This window comes from Nansenia antarctica (assembly GCF_963989245.1).
Source record: "Nansenia antarctica genome assembly, chromosome: 16".
NCBI classification, from domain to species: Eukaryota; Metazoa; Chordata; class Actinopteri; order Argentiniformes; family Microstomatidae; genus Nansenia; species Nansenia antarctica.
The window spans coordinates 5,930,377-5,949,693 of NC_137686.1; the positions used below are offsets into that span (position 1 = coordinate 5,930,377).

The 19,317-nt window shown below is 46.2% G+C and overlaps 1 protein-coding gene and 2 pseudogenes across 3 annotated transcripts in view; all 3 read left to right on the plus strand.

Annotated features, from left to right (window-relative positions):
• The first annotated feature begins 611 nt into the window (after window positions 1-611).
• Window positions 612-5,980, plus strand: LOC308171573 (large ribosomal subunit protein eL8-like). Its single transcript, XM_080546441.1, has 11 exons — window positions 612-681; window positions 899-978; window positions 1,294-1,419; window positions 2,233-2,353; window positions 2,621-2,770; window positions 3,202-3,339; window positions 3,557-3,636; window positions 3,952-4,082; window positions 4,896-5,016; window positions 5,284-5,433; window positions 5,871-5,980. Exons 3-10 carry the CDS (start codon window positions 1,297-1,299, stop codon window positions 5,311-5,313), a joined length of 894 nt encoding a protein of 297 aa, XP_080402567.1. The 5' UTR covers window positions 612-681; window positions 899-978; window positions 1,294-1,296; the 3' UTR covers window positions 5,314-5,433; window positions 5,871-5,980.
• Window positions 5,327-17,058, plus strand: LOC308171701 (large ribosomal subunit protein eL8-like; annotated as a pseudogene). Its single transcript, XR_013938062.1, has 14 exons — window positions 5,327-5,384; window positions 5,871-6,008; window positions 6,226-6,305; window positions 6,692-6,751; window positions 7,565-7,685; window positions 7,953-8,102; window positions 8,536-8,674; window positions 8,892-8,971; window positions 9,286-9,416; window positions 11,903-12,023; window positions 12,291-12,440; window positions 16,274-16,409; window positions 16,627-16,706; window positions 17,021-17,058. The product of XR_013938062.1 is annotated as a large ribosomal subunit protein eL8-like (transcript).
• Window positions 16,282-19,317, plus strand: part of LOC308171702 (large ribosomal subunit protein eL8-like) — a 507,482-nt pseudogene continuing 504,446 nt past the window's right edge. Inside the window, exons 1-5 of the transcript in view lie at window positions 16,282-16,396; window positions 16,627-16,706; window positions 17,021-17,104; window positions 17,964-18,084; window positions 18,350-18,496. The product of the transcript in view is annotated as a large ribosomal subunit protein eL8-like (transcript). The remainder of the gene's footprint in view (window positions 16,397-16,626; window positions 16,707-17,020; window positions 17,105-17,963; window positions 18,085-18,349; window positions 18,497-19,317) is intronic.

A 19,317-nucleotide genomic window follows, 5' to 3' on the forward strand; every position in this document is an offset into this window, starting at 1 on the left:
ACAAGACGGTACATGTGGGAAAACTAGGGTTAGCGTTAGGTGCTAGGGTGCTACGGTTAAGGTTAGGGTTGGGGTTAGGGTTAGACATGCCAGCATGTACTAAGTCGACGTAGCACCTAACCCTAACCCTAGTTTTCCCACATGTACCTAGACAGAGAAGCGGAGAGCATTCACATGCAGGGATGCCACTGAAAAGCAGTAGCAGATTATAAGCGCAATGTTCGTTAGGGTTTGCATGCCTGTTTGACAGCGAGTTAGACACATTGTACTATTACATACACGACATATATGACAGTGCATGTCGGCAGTGCTGACAATGCTGGCGGCAGTAAGGGAACTGGGAGGGAGGAGCCACGCACAGGCGGATGCTCTGGTGAGCTATGATGTCATTACTCCTGGATAAATGAATGGCAAAACATTCTAACCGAATTCCAGCTGTTATAACCGGATTTTAGAGCCTAATGAAAGTGTTCAAGAGGATCTGTGAGTGAGTGTGTGTGTGTGTGTGTGCTCACACATAATACTTTCTATTCCCCTTGTAGCCACGCAGATGTTCAAGCTGGCTCACAAGTACAGGCCCGAGACTAATCAGGAGAAGAAGCAGAGACTGCTGGCCCGTGCTGAGCAGAAGGCTGCTGGGAAGGGAGACCCCAACCAAGAGGCCACCTGTCCTCCGTGCAGGTGAGGCATGCTGGGAAACGTGTGGTCTGTTTGGATTAAGTATACATTTGATGGCAAGACATTTTTGGCCCTGGTGCAATGATGTTTGAATTTCTTAACCTGAAACAAATCGTGTAGTTTTTGAGCTTTTTAACCCTGAGCATCAGCCATGGGCATTGTTAGGAGTACCATGGAAGAGTTGGTCAATTGTAATGGGAGCCGTGGTGTTTTCCTAAAGGTGTGAACACAGTCACCACTCTGGTGGAGAGCAAGAAGGCCCAACTGGTGATCGTCGCTCATGATGTGGACCCCATCGAGGTAAGTCTAAAGACTAGCAAAGTCCTGAATACTAGCTGTGATATTGTCAACTCCCCGTAATGAACCTGAACTATGTCTGAATCATGTCAAGTGTCAGAACGTCTGTTAATGGGCAAATATGAGGTCAATTGCAATGATGTTTGAATTTCTTCACCTGAATCAACTGTGTGGATGAAAACACGAGCTTTTTAATTCTGAGCAGAGACCACAGCCATTTTATGTATTTGAAATGAGATCAAGCACCACCAATATGACATTTATATCACAAAAACAAGTATTGATGCTTCCTGTCATTTCCCCCCCCACCCCCTATAGCTGATGGTCTTCCTGCTGGCTTTGTGCCGTAAGATGGGTGTCCCTTACTGCATCGTGAAGGGCCAGGCTGGGCAGACTGGTGCACAGAAACACCTGCACTTCAGTTGCCATCACACAGACAAACCCGTACGTACACACAGCAATCCCTGAAGAGGAAACATGGGCTGTGTTCCAAAATGCCTTCTTGCACTCAGTCTAGAGTGTGCACCAAGTACAGTATAAGCGCTAGATAGGGTGCAAGAATGCATTTTTGAATCACAGCCATGGTGTAGGAACAGTCTGGGTAGAATGGTAAAGATGCATGTCAACAGTTACATTTATTAATACCTGTAGAAACTATCAGCAACTGAACAACACGGGAGCACTCCCATCTACAGCGTGTTTACTTTAGTAACATGTATTCGTAGTTTGTTTTAATGTGTGCTGCTGAAATGCAGTGTATACTAGTGTAAGTCACTTGTGTATTTAGAAAATCGTTAGGGTGTAGGTTGTTTGTTCTGCTGGTAGACAAGTCTATTTTGCTAGCTAACGTTAGCTTCGAAGGCCCGAACTTGTCGGAGTCGACTATGCTGGAGCCCAACCATGTTGGCTACCACTGAAAAGCAGTAGAAGATTATAAGCGCAATGTTCGTTAGGGTTTGCATGCCTGTTTGACAGCGAATTAGACAAATTGGTAGTCTAGTAGCTAGCTGACCAGATTTACCGTAGTGTTCCATAGCAAGAATGCTAACAAGCATCTTCTAGTATTGAACTAATTGAAGTTGAACCCCTGGCTTTCGCAATGATGATTTACATTTATTCACCTGAATCTTCCATGTGGATTCTGTGTACGAGCTTTTTAACGCTGAGCTAAAGCCATAATACCGTTTTGATCACCTGCTGATGTCTTATAGCCCCCAGCTACTAACCTGTATATTAATGTGACTTTTTCCATGACAGCCTAAAGGAGAGAAGGCTAAGGGGAAGAGGGTGGCACCTGCCCCTTCAGCGGCCAAGAAACATGAGGCCAAGAAAGTGGTCAACCCTCTCTTCGAGAAGAGGCCCAAGAACTACGGCATTGGTGAGTAGCCCAAAGTGGCACAGCTGCTAATGTGACCGCTATGGGGATGTTTGTTTGATTCCCAAGAGAATGGGTTTCACATCTTCCTCCATAAGTTTGTGCAGAGGATGTAAACGAATATTTGCTATCTTAACAACGATGCAGACAACTCCACCAAGATCGCTGATGCACTTCCTGTGATTACAGGGTTCCTGTCAATATTCTTCAGTGCCTTCTGTTCACACTGAATTGACTTGGGGTACTGAACCATCCCATGGTCTGTTACAGGTCAAGACATCCAGCCCAAGCGTGATCTGACGTGCTTTGTGAAATGGCCACGTTACATCCGCCTGCAGAGGCAGCGCTCCATCCTGTACAAGCGTCTGAAGGTTCCCCCAGCAATCAACCAGTTCACACAGGCACTGGACCGGCAGACCGGTAAGCCAGGGAGACTTGGGGTTTATATTTTTGACTATTCTTCTCAATAGGCTATATGCACACTCTCTTCCGCATTCTGACTGCCATGTACTTTCTTTCCGATGTAGCTTGAAACATATAGTTTAAAGCCCTTTTCCTTTTTACTTGCTGCGGTAGCGTAAGATTCCTGGATAAATCGACCCACATCGGTGAGAGTGTGCATATAGCCTATTGCAAGGTTAGTTTATGGGCTCTGCAGATGATGTAAAAGAATATTTGCTAACTGAAGTGCAATGCTGACTCCCACCAAGATCACTGATGCACCCTGCCCAAAGACTTACAAGCTGTCTTTTTAACTTGCAATCAGTCTAGTCCACTTCAGTGCTGTCCAATGTTGAAATGTGTGTCTTTCAAACATGATTGTATTATAATACTTTCTATTCCCCTTGTAGCCACGCAGCTGTTCAAGCTGGCTCACAAGTACAGGCCCGAGACTAATCAGGAGAAGCAGAGACTGCTGGCCCGTGCTGAGCAGAAGGCTGCTGGGAAGGGAGACGCCCCAACCAAGAGGCCACCTGTCCTCCGTGCAGGTGAGGCATGCTGGGAAACTTGTGGCCTGTTTGGATTAAGTATACATTTGATGGCAAGACATTTTTGGCCCTGGTGCAATGATGTTTGAATTTCTTCACCTGAAACAAATCATGTAGTTTTTGAGCTTTTTAACCCTGAGCATCAGCCATGGGCATTGTTAGGAATACCATGGAAGAGTTGGCCAATTGTAATGGGAGCCGTGGTGTTTTCCTAAAGGTGTGAACACAGTCACCACTCTGGTGGAGAGCAAGAAGGCCCAACTGGTGATCGTCGCTCATGATGTGGACCCCATCGAGGTAAGTCTAAAGACTAGCAAAGTCCTGAATACTACCTGTGATATTGTCAACTCCCCGTAATGAACCTGAACTATGTCTGAATCATGTCAAGTGTCAGAACGTCTGTTAATGGGCAAATATGAGGTCAATTGCAATGATGTTTGAATTTCTTCACCTGAATCAACTGTGTGGATGAAAACACGAGCTTTTTAATTCTGAGCAGAGACCACAGCCATTTTATGTATTTGAAATGAGATCAAGCACCACCAATATGACATTTATATCACAAAAACAAGTATTGATGCTTCCTGTCATTTCCCCCCCCACCCCCTATAGCTGATGGTCTTCCTGCTGGCTTTGTGCCGTAAGATGGGTGTCCCTTACTGCATCGTGAAGGGCCAGGCCAGGCTGGGCAGACTGGTGCACAGAAACACCTGCACTTCAGTTGCCATCACACAGACAAACCCGTACGTACACACAGCAATCCCTGAAGAGGAAACATGGGCTGTGTTCCAAAATGCCTTCTTGCACTCAGTCTAGAGTGTGCACCAAGTACAGTATAAGCACTAGATAGGGTGCAAGAATGCATTTTTGGATCACAGCCATGGTGTAGGAACAGTCTGGGTAGAATGGTAAAGATGCATGTCAACAGTTACATTTATTAATACCTGTAGAAACTATCAGCAACTGAACAACACGGGAGCACTCCCATCTACAGCGTGTTTACTTTAGTAACATGTATTCGTCGTTTGTTTTAATGTGTGCTGCTGAAATGCAGTGTATACTAGTGTAAGTCACTTGTGTATTTAGAAAATCGTTAGGGTGTAGGTTGTTTGTTCTGCTGGTAGACAAGTCTATTTTGCTAGCTAACGTTAGCTTCGAAGGCCCGAACTTGTCAGAGTCGACTATGCTGGAGCCCAACCATGTTGGCTACCACTGAAAAGCAGTAGAAGATTATAAGCGCAATGTTCGTTAGGGTTTGCATGCCTGTTTGACAGCGAATTAGACAAATTGGTAGTCTAGTAGCTAGCTGACCAGATTTACCGTAGTGTTCCATAGCAAGAATGCTAACAAGCATCTTCTAGTATTGAACTAATTGAAGTTGAACCCCTGGCTTTCGCAATGATGATTTACATTTATTCACCTGAATCTTCCATGTGGATTCTGTGTACGAGCTTTTTAACCCTGAGCTAAAGCCATAATACCGTTTTGATCACCTGCTGATGTCTTATAGCCCCCAGCTACTAACCTGTATATTAATGTGACTTTTTCCATGACAGCCTAAAGGAAAGAAGGCTAAGGGGAAGAAGGTGGCACCTGCCCCTTCAGCGGCCAAGAAACATGAGGCCAAGAAAGTGGTCAACCCTCTCTTCGAGAAGAGGCCCAAGAACTACGGCATTGGTGAGTAGCCCAAAGTGGCACAGCTGCTAATGTGACCGCTATGGGGATGTTTGTTTGATTCCCAAGAGAATGGGTTTCACATCTTCCTCCATAAGTTTGTGCAGAGGATGTAAACAAATATTTGCTATCTTAACAACGATGCAGACAACTCCACCAAGATCGCTGATGCACTTCCTGTGATTACAGGGTTCCTGTCAATATTCTTCAGTGCCTTCTGTTCACACTGAATTGACTTGGGGTACTGAACCATCCCATGGTCTGTTACAGGTCAAGACATCCAGCCCAAGCGTGATCTGACGTGCTTTGTGAAATGGCCACGTTACATCCGCCTGCAGAGGCAGCGCTCCATCCTGTACAAGCGTCTGAAGGTTCCCCCAGCAATCAACCAGTTCACACAGGCACTGGACCGGCAGACCGGTAAGCCAGGGAGACTTGGGGTTTATATTTTTGACTATTCTTCTCAATAGGCTTAGGCTATATGCACACTCTCTTCCGCATTCTGACTGCCATGTACTTTCTTTCCGATGTAGCTTGAAACATATAGTTTAAAGCCCTTTTCCTTTTTACTTGCTGCGGTAGCGTAAGATTCCTGGATAAATCGACCCACATCGGTGAGAGTGTGCATATAGCCTATTGCAAGGTTAGTTTATGGGCTCTGCAGATGATGTAAAAGAATATTTGCTAACTGAAGTGCAATGCTGACTCCCACCAAGATCACTGATGCACCCTGCCCAAAGACTTACAAGCTGTCTTTTTAACTTGCAATCAGTCTAGTCCACTTCAGTGCTGTCCAATGTTGAAATGTGTGTCTTTCAAACATGATTGTATTATAATACTTTCTATTCCCCTTGTAGCCACGCAGCTGTTCAAGCTGGCTCACAAGTACAGGCCCGAGACTAATCAGGAGAAGCAGAGACTGCTGGCCCGTGCTGAGCAGAAGGCTGCTGGGAAGGGAGACGCCCCAACCAAGAGGCCACCTGTCCTCCGTGCAGGTGAGGCATGCTGGGAAACTTGTGGCCTGTTTGGATTAAGTATACATTTGATGGCAAGACATTTTTGGCCCTGGTGCAATGATGTTTGAATTTCTTCACCTGAAACAAATCATGTAGTTTTTGAGCTTTTTAACCCTGAGCATCAGCCATGGGCATTGTTAGGAATACCATGGAAGAGTTGGCCAATTGTAATGGGAGCCGTGGTGTTTTCCTAAAGGTGTGAACACAGTCACCACTCTGGTGGAGAGCAAGAAGGCCCAACTGGTGATCGTCGCTCATGATGTGGACCCCATCGAGGTAAGTCTAAAGACTAGCAAAGTCCTGAATACTACCTGTGATATTGTCAACTCCCCGTAATGAACCTGAACTATGTCTGAATCATGTCAAGTGTCAGAACGTCTGTTAATGGGCAAATATGAGGTCAATTGCAATGATGTTTGAATTTCTTCACCTGAATCAACTGTGTGGATGAAAACACGAGCTTTTTAATTCTGAGCAGAGACCACAGCCATTTTATGTATTTGAAATGAGATCAAGCACCACCAATATGACATTTATATCACAAAAACAAGTATTGATGCTTCCTGTCATTTCCCCCCCCACCCCCTATAGCTGATGGTCTTCCTGCTGGCTTTGTGCCGTAAGATGGGTGTCCCTTACTGCATCGTGAAGGGCCAGGCCAGGCTGGGCAGACTGGTGCACAGAAACACCTGCACTTCAGTTGCCATCACACAGACAAACCCGTACGTACACACAGCAATCCCTGAAGAGGAAACATGGGCTGTGTTCCAAAATGCCTTCTTGCACTCAGTCTAGAGTGTGCACCAAGTACAGTATAAGCACTAGATAGGGTGCAAGAATGCATTTTTGGATCACAGCCATGGTGTAGGAACAGTCTGGGTAGAATGGTAAAGATGCATGTCAACAGTTACATTTATTAATACCTGTAGAAACTATCAGCAACTGAACAACACGGGAGCACTCCCATCTACAGCGTGTTTACTTTAGTAACATGTATTCGTCGTTTGTTTTAATGTGTGCTGCTGAAATGCAGTGTATACTAGTGTAAGTCACTTGTGTATTTAGAAAATCGTTAGGGTGTAGGTTGTTTGTTCTGCTGGTAGACAAGTCTATTTTGCTAGCTAACGTTAGCTTCGAAGGCCCGAACTTGTCGGAGTCGACTATGCTGGAGCCCAACCATGTTGGCTACCACTGAAAAGCAGTAGAAGATTATAAGCGCAATGTTCGTTAGGGTTTGCATGCCTGTTTGACAGCGAATTAGACAAATTGGTAGTCTAGTAGCTAGCTGACCAGATTTACCGTAGTGTTCCATAGCAAGAATGCTAACAAGCATCTTCTAGTATTGAACTAATTGAAGTTGAACCCCTGGCTTTCGCAATGATGATTTACATTTATTCACCTGAATCTTCCATGTGGATTCTGTGTACGAGCTTTTTAACCCTGAGCTAAAGCCATAATACCGTTTTGATCACCTGCTGATGTCTTATAGCCCCCAGCTACTAACCTGTATATTAATGTGACTTTTTCCATGACAGCCTAAAGGAAAGAAGGCTAAGGGGAAGAAGGTGGCACCTGCCCCTTCAGCGGCCAAGAAACATGAGGCCAAGAAAGTGGTCAACCCTCTCTTCGAGAAGAGGCCCAAGAACTACGGCATTGGTGAGTAGCCCAAAGTGGCACAGCTGCTAATGTGACCGCTATGGGGATGTTTGTTTGATTCCCAAGAGAATGGGTTTCACATCTTCCTCCATAAGTTTGTGCAGAGGATGTAAACAAATATTTGCTATCTTAACAACGATGCAGACAACTCCACCAAGATCGCTGATGCACTTCCTGTGATTACAGGGTTCCTGTCAATATTCTTCAGTGCCTTCTGTTCACACTGAATTGACTTGGGGTACTGAACCATCCCATGGTCTGTTACAGGTCAAGACATCCAGCCCAAGCGTGATCTGACGTGCTTTGTGAAATGGCCACGTTACATCCGCCTGCAGAGGCAGCGCTCCATCCTGTACAAGCGTCTGAAGGTTCCCCCAGCAATCAACCAGTTCACACAGGCACTGGACCGGCAGACCGGTAAGCCAGGGAGACTTGGGGTTTATATTTTTGACTATTCTTCTCAATAGGCTATATGCACACTCTCTTCCGCATTCTGACTCTGCCATGTACTTTATTTCCGATGTAGCTTGAAACATATAGTTTAAAGCCCTTTTCCTTTTTACTTGCTGCGGTAGCGCAAGATTCCTGGATAAATCAACCCACATCGGTGAGAGTGTGCATATAGCCTATTGCAAGGTTAGTTTATGGGCTCTGCAGATGATGTGAAAGAATATTTGCTAACTGAAGTGCAATGCTGACTCCCACCAAGATCACTGATGCACCCTGCCCAAAGACTTACAAGCTGTCTTTTTAACTTGCAATCAGTCTAGTCCACTTCAGTGCTGTCCAATGTTGAAATGTGTATCTTTCAAACATGATTGTATTATAATACTTTCTATTCCCCTTGTAGCCACGCAGATGTTCAAGCTGGCTCACAAGTACAGGCCTGAGACTAATCAGGAGAAGAAGCAGAGACTGCTGGCCCGTGCTGAGCAGAAGGCTGCTGGGAAGGGAGACCCCAACCAAGAGGCCACCTGTCCTCCGTGCAGGTGAGGCATGCTGGGAAACTTGTGGCCTGTTTGGATTAAGTATACATTTGATGGCAAGACATTTTTGGCCCTGGTGCAATGATGTTTGAATTTCTTCACCTGAAACAAATCATGTAGTTTTTGAGCTTTTTAACCCTGAGCATCAGCCATGGGCATTGTTAGGAGTACCATGGAAGAGTTGGTCAATTGTAATGGGAGCCGTGGTGTTTTCCTAAAGGTGTGAACACAGTCACCACTCTGGTGGAGAGCAAGAAGGCCCAACTGGTGATCGTCGCTCATGATGTGGACCCCATCGAGGTAAGTCTAAAGACTAGCAAAGTCCTGAATACTAGCTGTGATATTGTCAACTCCCCGTAATGAACCTGAACTATGTCTGAATCATGTCAAGTGTCAGAACGTCTGTTAATGGGCAAATATGAGGTCAATTGCAATGATGTTTGAATTTCTTCACCTGAATCAACTGTGTGGATGAAAACACAAGCTTTTTAATTCTGAGCAGAGACCACAGCCATTTTATGTATTTGAAATGAGATCAAGCACCACCAATATGACATTTATATCACAAAAACAAGTATTGATGCTTCCTGTCATTTCCCCCCCACCCCCTATAGCTGGTGGTCTTCCTGACGGCTTTGTGCCGTAAGATGGGTGTCCCTTACTGCATCGTGAAGGGCCAGGCCAGGCTGGGCAGACTGGTGCACAGAAACACCTGCACTTCAGTTGCCATCACACAGACAAACCCGTACGTACACACAGCAATCCCTGAAGAGGAAACATGGGCTGTGTTCCAAAATGCCTTCTTGCACTCAGTCTAGAGTGTGCACCAAGTACAGTATAAGCGCTAGATAGGGTGCAAGAATGCATTTTTGGATCACAGCCATGGTGTCGGAACAGTCTGGGTAGAATGGTAAAGATGCATGTCAACAGTTACATTTATTAATACCTGTAGAAACTAGCAGCAACTGAACAACACGGGAGCACTCCCATCTGCAGCGTGTTTACTTTAGTAACATGTATTCGTCGTTTTTTTAATGTGTGCTGCTGAAATGCAGTGTATACTAGTGTAAGTCACTTGTGTATTTAGAAAATCGTTAGGGTGTAGGTTGTTTGTTCTGCTGGTAGACAAGTCTAGCTTGCTAGCTAACGTTAGCTTCGAAGGCCCGAACTTGTCTGAGTTGACTATGCTGGAGCCCAACCATGTTGGCTACCACTGAAAAGCAGTAGAAGATTATGGGCCCTATTATGCACTTCTTAACTTGCCGTCTTAAGTCTTAATTAAGACGCACCGCCAGGTTAAGACCTACCGCCACCCTTATTATGCGCTTCATACGCGCTACTGCTATTATGCAGGTGTCGCTAGGCGCCCACACATAAGACGTAAGACTCCCGTGCATATATTACTCATTGTGGGAGTGTTCATATGTTAATGAAGTGCGCTAGGCGCCCCTGCTATTATGCGATCTGACTTTGCGCCTAGCGCTAAGAAGTGGTTTGAAAAGTTCTTAGGCGCTAGAGTTCATGCACGTTTTGAAACACAAGCGCGGTTTGCGCATGCGCGCCGACCGACTTCTTAAGAAGTGGGTCAGCGCGCATGCGCAAACCGCGGAGGCGCGCTCGTGTTTCAAAACGTGCATGAAGTCTAGCGCCTATGAACTGCGTAATAGCATAGCGCTTATGACTTAACGCAGCCGGTTCTTAAAGGGAATGGCACCTGGCACTAGGGGTGTAACGGATCACCTAACTCACGGATCGGATCGTGTTACGGTTTTTGAGTCACGGATCGGATCATTTTTCGGATCAACACAAAACATTTTTGTTTTTATAAAAACTGCTTTTTCCTTGAATTCTGTAAAAACACCACTTTTACTATGTGACAAAAACCAACAACATTCAAGATGTCAAAACTGGTAATATATATATATATATATATATACATACGTATATATATAATATATATATAACATATTCTACACTCAAACATTACAGAATTATACTGAAATACTCTCAATTTAAATGATAGGAGAGAGGGAGGAGGCGCCTGGTTGCAGCAGTGAATCACTGGGCTCTTTAAAGCAGATGAATAAACATGTTTTATGCCACTTTTAACTAAATAATAAAGTGAACCCTTATTTTTGAACAAAAATGCCTACATTATCAGAAGTTGTCGAGCTACCTTTTTCGTGCCTCCCGTCATAGTTGACAGAGAAGCCAAAGTGCTCCCATACATGGGATTTAAATGACGAGGGACGCATTTCGAGTTCTTCTCTGTCGAACAACGTAACATGATACACTTGGGCCGCATTCGCTTTGAGAGCGCCGGAGCGCACACTGGGTCCGACGTCATAAAGGGACCAAGTAATTTGATTGGACAAGAGGCGTTCCTTGAACGCTGATCAGATTCCAGAGCGGATTTACGAACGCAGCCTTGTTGTTGTGGATTCCCAGCTGCATGTGTAGTGAGCAAACAACAGATTCTCTTTCTTTCGCATTATCAACCCATCATTGCGCTTTAGAGTAAAACAAAGCACAGCACGTAACTGTCGCGTCTATCTTTTCATGGCAACTCTACATTGTGATTTACAAGAGATATTAAGTAATATTATTACTTGTTAACATTTTGCAATTGATCCGCGGTACACATGCGTTCCGAACCGTGGAGGGCGATCCGAACGGATCACGGAATTTCCGTGATCCGTTACACCCCTACCTGGCACGCTGATTGGGTTGATTGAGAAGACGCCCAAAACACACCCATGACTAATTTCTGGGCTTAGCGCCGGGTCTTAGGCGCCCACTACCGCACGCATAATAGCAAAGTGGCCTTGACCACGCCTCCACGTCTTAAGTTTAGATCTACCGCCTCGTCTTATTGCTTAAGACTTATGAAGTGCATAATAGGGCCCAATAAGCGCAATGTTCGTTAGGGTTTGCATGCCTGTTTGACAGCGAATTAGACAAATTGGTAGTCTAGTAGCTAGCTGACCAGATTTACCGTAGTGTTCCATAGCAAGAATGCTAACAAGCATCTTCTAGTATTGAACTAATTGAAGTTGAACCCCTGGCTTTCTCAATGATGATTTACATTTATTCACCTGAATCTTCCATGTGGATTCTGTATACGAGCTTTTTAACCCTGAGCTAAAGCCATAATACCGTTTTGATCACCTGCTGATGTCTTATAGCCCCCAGCTACTAACCTGAATATTAATGTGACTTTTTCCATGACAGCCTAAAGGAGAGAAGGCTAAGGGGAAGAAGGTGGCACCTGCCCCTTCAGTGGCCAAGAAACATGAGGCCAAGAAAGTGGTCAACCCTCTCTTCGAGAAGAGGCCCAAGAACTACGGCATTGGTGAGTAGCCCAAAGTGGCACAGCTGCTAATGTGACCGCTATGGGGATGTTTGTTTGATTCCCAAGAGAATGGGTTTCACATCTTCCTCCATACGTTTGTGCAGAGGATGAAAACGAATATTTGCTATCTTAACAACGATGCAGACAACTCTACCAAGATCGCTGATGCACTTCCTGTGATTACAGGGTTCCTGTCAATATTCTTCAGTGCCTTCTGTTCACACTGAATTGACTTGGGGTACTGAACCATCCCATGGTCTGTTACAGGTCAAGACATCCAGCCCAAGCGTGATCTGACGCGCTTTGTGAAATGGCCACGTTACATCCGCCTGCAGAGGCAGCGCTCCATCCTGTACAAGCATCTGAAGGTTCCCCCAGCAATCAACCAGTTCACACAGGCACTGGACCGGCAGACCGGTAAGCCAGGGAGACTTGGGGTTTATATTTTTGACTATTCTTCTCAATAGGCTATATGCACACTCTCTTCCGCATTCTGACTGCCATGTACTTTATTTCCGATGTAGCTTGAAACATATAGTTTAAAGCCCTTTTCCTTTTTACTTGCTGCGGTAGCGCAAGATTCCTGGATAAATCGACCCACATCGGTGAGAGTGTGCATATAGAATGGAATGGAATGGACTTTATTTGTCATTGCTACAGTTAGGGCTGCAACTAACGATTATTTTGGTAGTCGACTAATCTGTCGATTATTTTTTCGATTAGTCACGATTAGTCGTGTGGCTTTTCGCTGCGCGTAAATGGCGACGCAGAAGCATAAATCCGGCTTAACTAGCTATCTAACCTAACGTTACGCCAAGCTACAGCTGCTCACAGAGCTAGTTGATTGGCTAGCTAGCATTGCTGGCTAGACTACAGACAGCTCACGTTAGTAGGCTACGCTTGGCGCTGTTTATCTTACAGACAGCTCGCTGGTGGACTCAACATAATTGAAATAGCATTCACTTATCAAGCATCATTCATGATCATCCACCATGACTACCTGGTATTTTAATAGCGACCACCCCTCACTTCATTTCATCTCGCGTTCTCCTGGCTTCAACATGGAAAACCCCTGCTACGTAACGTTACATACAAGCGCCTCTGTCTGTCACATGCGTGCCACAGGGCAAATAAATTAATAGCACAAACGCTCATAGCATGTACAGCCCTGTCCATGAGACGTTGTTTTCCAACATGTAACAGTAAAGCTAACATAAACATTACGACCCTAACAATATAACGTTAGCCAGTTGGCTAACAACGTTAGCTAAAACTTACCCAGCTGATTCTTGCATGGCTCCCGTTTAAAAAAATAAATAATTTTTCTTTTTTTTTTTTTTTTTAAATCCCGTTTTTTAAAAATATATCTTTTTATGCGATTAGTCGACAACAACATTTCACGTCGACGAATTTCCGTAATCGATTAGTCGTGACTAATCGACTAATCGTTGCAGCCCTAGCTACAGTACAGGTACCAAACAACGAAATTTAGGAGGGGTGGCTCCCCTGGTGTTAGGAAAAGGGGAAAAAACACATTTTAGAAAAAGCATAAAATCACAAGAAGGTAAGGAGCTGGTTTACATCAATAAAGGCTATGTACACAATCCACTGTACTATACTGCACAGATAGTCAACTAGGGTTGTCATATTGCACAAAAGTATTTTTTCACATTATTTTAAAGTGTCACAGTTTGCAGGCTTGAAAATGTACATGTTTGTGCCTCAGCACTAGCTGCCATACAATCCGTCCGGACTGTCCTGGGCCCAGAACTTAGGCCTTTTCTGTGTTCAGGGCCTTGACGGCCCTGTGGTAGAAGCAGTCCTTCAGTCTGTTTGTCTTAGCGGCCGGGGTCCTGTACTTCCTGTTCGAGGGCAGCTTGACAAAGTGTACGTGCCCAGGGTGGGTCGGGTCCCTGGAGATCTTGGAGGCCCTCCTGAGACAGCGTATGTTGTACAGCTCCTCCAGAGAGGGGAGGGGGGCGCCGGTGATCTTCTGTGCTGTTCTCACGACTCTCTGTAGCGCGTTTCTCTCCGCTGTTGTGCAGCTGTGGAACCAGTTGGAGATGCCGTAGGTGAGGATGCTCTCCACTGCGCCGTGGTAGAAGGCCACCAGTATCTCCTGCTTGTTGTGTTCTTTCCTGAGGCATCTCAGGGTGTATAGCCGCTGTTGTGCCCTCTTGATGGTGCCTTTTGTGTTGTCCTTCCAGGCCAGGTCATCCCGCATGTTGTGTCCCAGGAATCGGAGGGTTGAGACTCTCTCCACGCTCTCTCCGTCGATGAGCAGGGGCTGGATCTCGGACTTTTTCCTCCTGAAGTCTACGATGAACTCCTGGCTCTTTGACTTGTTTAGCAGCAGGTTGTTAACCTTGCACAGCTTGCTCAGTTGCTCTACCTCATCCCTGTACGCCGCCTCGTCCCCCCCCGAGATACATCCCACCACGGTGGTGTCGTCTGCAAACTTTACGATGTAGTTGCTGGGGTGGACGGGGGTGAAGTCGTGGGTGTAGAGGTTGTAGAGGATGGGGCTTAGCACGCAGCCCTGGGGGGACCCAGTGCTGAGGCTGAGGGCTGTGGAGGTGTGGGGGCCCACCCGCACCCTCTGGGGGCGGTCGGTCAGGAAGTCCTTGATCCACGCACATATAGAGTGTGATAGACCCAGGTCTAGTAGTTTGGTCACTAGCCTGTCTGGAAGGATGGTGTTGAAGGCGGAGCTGAAGTCCACGAAGAGCAGTCTCGCGTAGCTGTTTCCCCTCTCCAGGTGGGATAGAGTGGCGTGGAGAGTCGTCGCTATGGCGTCCTCTGTGGACCTGTGGGCTCTGTAGGCGAACTGGTATGGATCCAGGTTGGGCGGGAGGCGTGTGAGTATGTGGGCCCGGACTAGTTTCTCGAAGCACTTCATGATGATTAGTGTGAGTGCCACCGGGCGGTAGTCGTTTAGGCAGCTCACCGTGCTTTTCTTCGGGACTGGGATGATAGTTGAGGTTTTCAGGCAGGGTGGGACGGTGGCCTGGGACAGGGACTGGTTAAAGATGTTGGTGAAAACCCCGGCCAGCTGGTCGGCGCAGTCTCTCAGCACCCGTCACAGGACGCCATCCGGCCCCGAGGCTTTCCTGGGGTCCACCGCCTTCAGTACGCGTCTCACCTCATGCTCTGTGAGGGTGAGGCTGCTGAGAGCTGGAGAGAGTGGTGTTTGTGTTGTGGTTACCTCCGTTCGCCCCTCGTCGAACCGGGCGTAGAAGGTGTTCAGCTTTCCCGCCAGCAGGGGGTCGTCCTCTGCGGCTGTGAGCCTGTTGGCTCTGAAGTTTGTCATCTGCTGAACCCCTTGCCACATCCGCCTGGAGTCGTTGCTCAGGAGGCATTCCTCAATCTTCTCTCTGTGCTCTGCCTTGGCCGCTTTGATGCCGCGCTTTAGGTTGGCCCTGGTGGAGCTGTACAGTGGTGTGCGCTTCCCTGCGAAGAAGGCGTTGTCCCTCTCATTTATCAGTTTTTGGACCTTCCCAGTCATCCATGGCTTCGTGTTGGGGTAGACCCGGACCCGTTTGTCCACGGTGACTGAGTTGGTGCAGTTCACTATGTGGTTCAGAACCGACGATGTGTACTGTTCCAGGTCCTCATGCTCATATTCCTGCCATAGGGTGTCATTTAGGCAGATCTGCAGTGGAGCGGACCCTTCTGGCCAGGTTCTGACAGTCTTAGTGGTGGTGGGAGCACTTTTCCCCATTGTAGTGTATGCAGGAATCAGGAGGATTGACACATGGTCAGACATGCCTAGATGAGCTAGCGGACTAGCCTTGTAAGCACGTTTGATGTTGGTGTATACCTTATCCAGTGTTTTTTCTCCTCTCGTTGCACATTTTACATGCTGATAGAACTTGGGTAGTACTGCCTTCAGGTCGACATGATTAAAGTCCCCCGCTATGATGTGAATAGCCTGTGGATCAGTGCTTTGTTGGCTACTAATGATGTCATATAGTCGCGCCAATGCTACTTTGCTGTCTGAGCTAGGCGCAATATATTGCAATAGCCTATTGCAAGGTTAGTTTATGGGCTCTGCAGATGATGTGAAAGAATATTTGCTAACTGAAGTGCAATGCTGACTCCCACCAAGATCACTGATGCACCCTGCCCAAAGACTGACAAGCTGTCTTATTTAACTTGCAATCAGTCTAGTCCACTTCAGTGCTGTCCAATGTTGAAATGTGTATCTTTCAAACATGATTGTATTATAATACTTTCTATTCCCCTTGTAGCCACGCAGATGTTCAAGCTGGCTCACAAGTACAGGCCCGAGACTAATCAGGAGAAGCAGAGACTGCTGGCCCGTGCTGAGCAGAAGGCTGCTGGGAAGGGAGACCCCAACCAAGAGGCCACCTGTCCTCCGTGCAGGTGAGGCATGCTGGGAAATATGTGGCCTGTTTGGATTAAGTATACATTTCATGGCAAGACATTTTTGGCCCTGGTGCAATGATGTTTGAATTTCTTCACCTGAAACAAATCATGTAGTTTTTGAGCTTTTTAACCCTGAGCATCAGCCATGGGCATTGTTAGGAGTACCATGGAAGAGTTGGCCAATTGTAATGGGAGCCGTGGTGTTTTCCTAAAGGTGTGAACACAGTCACCACTCTGGTGGAGAGCAAGAAGGCCCAACTGGTGATCGTCGCTCATGATGTGGACCCCATCGAGGTAAGTCTAAAGACTAGCAAAGTCCTGAATACTACCTGTGATATTGTCAACTCCCCGTAATGAACCTGAACTATGTCTGAATCATGTCAAGTGTCAGAACGTCTGTTAATGGGCAAATATGAGGTCAATTGCAATGATGTTTGAATTTCTTCACCTGAATCAACTGTGTGGATGAAAACACGAGCTTTTTAATTCTGAGCAGAGACCACAGCCATTTTATGTATTTGAAATGAGATCAAGCACCACCAATATGACATTTATATCACAAAAACAAGTATTGATGCTTCCTGTCATTTCCCCCCCACCCCCTATAGCTGATGGTCTTCCTGCTGGCTTTGTGCCGTAAGATGGGTGTCCCTTACTGCATCGTGAAGGGCCAGGCCAGGCTGGGCAGACTGGTGCACAGAAACACCTGCACTTCAGTTGCCATCACACAGACAAACCCGTACGTACACACAGCAATCCCTGAAGAGGAAACATGGGCTGTGTTCCAAAATGCCTTCTTGCACTCAGTCTAGAGTGTGCACCAAGTACAGTAGAAGCACTAGATAGGGTGCAAGAACGCATTTTTGGATCACAGCCATGGTGTAGGAACAGTCTGGGTAGAATGGTAAAAATGCATGTCAACAGTTACATTTATTAATACCTGTAGAAACTAGCAGCAACTGAACAACACGGGAGCACTTCCATCTGCAGCGTGTTTACTTTAGTAACATGTATTCGTAGTTTTTTTAATGTGTGCTGCTGAAATGCAGTGTATACTAGTGTAAGTCACTTGTGTATTTAGAAAATCGTTAGGGTGTAGGTTGTTTGTTCTGCTGGTAGACAAGTCTAGCTTGCTAGCTAACGTTAGCTTCGAAGGCCCGAACTTGTCTGAGTCGACTATGCTGGAGCCCAACCATGTTGGCTACCACTGAAAAGCAGTAGAAGATTATAAGCGCAATGTTCGTTAGGGTTTGCATGCCTGTTTGACAGCGAATTAGACAAATTGGTAGTCTAGTAGCTAGCTGACCAGATTTACCGTAGTGTTCCATAGCAAGAATGCTAACAAGCATCTTCTAGTATTGAACTAATTGAAGTTGAACCCCTGGCTTTCGCAATGATGATTTACATTTATTCACCTGAATCTTCCATGTGGATTCTGTATACGAGCTTTTTAACCCTGAGCTAAAGCCATAATACCGTTTTGATCACCTGCTGATGTCTTATAGCCCCCAGCTACTAACCTGTATATTAATGTGACTTTTTCCATGACAGCCTAAAGGAGAGAAGGCTAAGGGGAAGAAGGTGGCACCTGCCCCTTCAGTGGCCAAGAAACATGAGGCCAAGAAAGTGGTCAACCCTCTCTTCGAGAAGAGGCCCAAGAACTACGGCATTGGTGAGTAGCCCAACGTGGCACAGCTGCTAATGTGACCGCTATGGGGATGTTCGTGATTCCCAAGAGAATGGGTTTCACATCTTCCTCCATAAGTTTGTGCAGAGGATGAAAACGAATATTTGCTATCTTAACAACGATGCAGACAACTCCACCAAGATCGCTGATGCACTTCCTGTGATTACAGGGTTCCTGTCAATATTCTTCAGTGCCTTCTGTTCACACTGAATTTACTTGGGGTACTGAACCATCCCATGGTCTGTTACAGGTCAAGACATCCAGCCCAAGCGTGATCTGACGCGCTTTGTGAAATGGCCGCGTTACATCCGCCTGCAGAGGCAGCGCTCCATCCTGTACTGTCTGAAGGTTCCCCCAGCAATCAACCAGTTCACACAGGCACTGGACCGGCAGACCGGTAAGCCAGGGAGACTTGGGGTTTATATTTTTGACTATTCTTCTCAATAGGCTATATGCACACTCTCTTCCGCATTCTGACTCTGCCATGTACTTTATTTCCGATGTAGCTTGAAACACATAGTTTAAAGCCCTTTTCCTTTTTACTTGCTGCGGTAGCGCAAGATTCCTGGATAAATCGACCCACATCGGTGAGAGTGTGCATATAGCCTATTGCAAGGTTAGTTTATGGGCTCTGCAGATGATGTGAAAGAATATTTGCTAACTGAAGTGCAATGCTGACTCCCACCAAGATCACTGATGCACCCTGCCCAAAGACTTACAAGCTGTCTTTTTAACTTGCAATCAGTCTAGTCCACTTCAGTGCTGTCCAATGTTGAAATGTATATCTTTCAAACATGATTGTATTATAATACTTTCTATTCCCCTTGTAGCCACGCAGATGTTCAAGCTGGCTCACAAGTACAGGCCCGAGACTAATCAGAAGAGGCAGAGACTGCTGGCCCGTGCTGAGCAGAAGGCTGCTGGGAAGGGAGACACCCCAACCAAGAGGCCACCTGTCCTCCGTGCCTTCAGTTCAATGCCTTCTTGCACTCAGTCTAGAGTGTGCACCAAGTACGCATAAGCACTAGATAGGGTGCAAGAATAATTTTTTGGATCACAGCCATGGTGTAGGAACAGTCTGGGTAGAATGGTAAAGATGCATGTCAACAGTTACATTTATTAATACCTGTAGAAACTGGCTCACATGCCTGTAATGACTCCGCATAACCAGTAGGGGAGAGCGAGGTAATGTGGGACACCGGTTAATGTGAGACACCC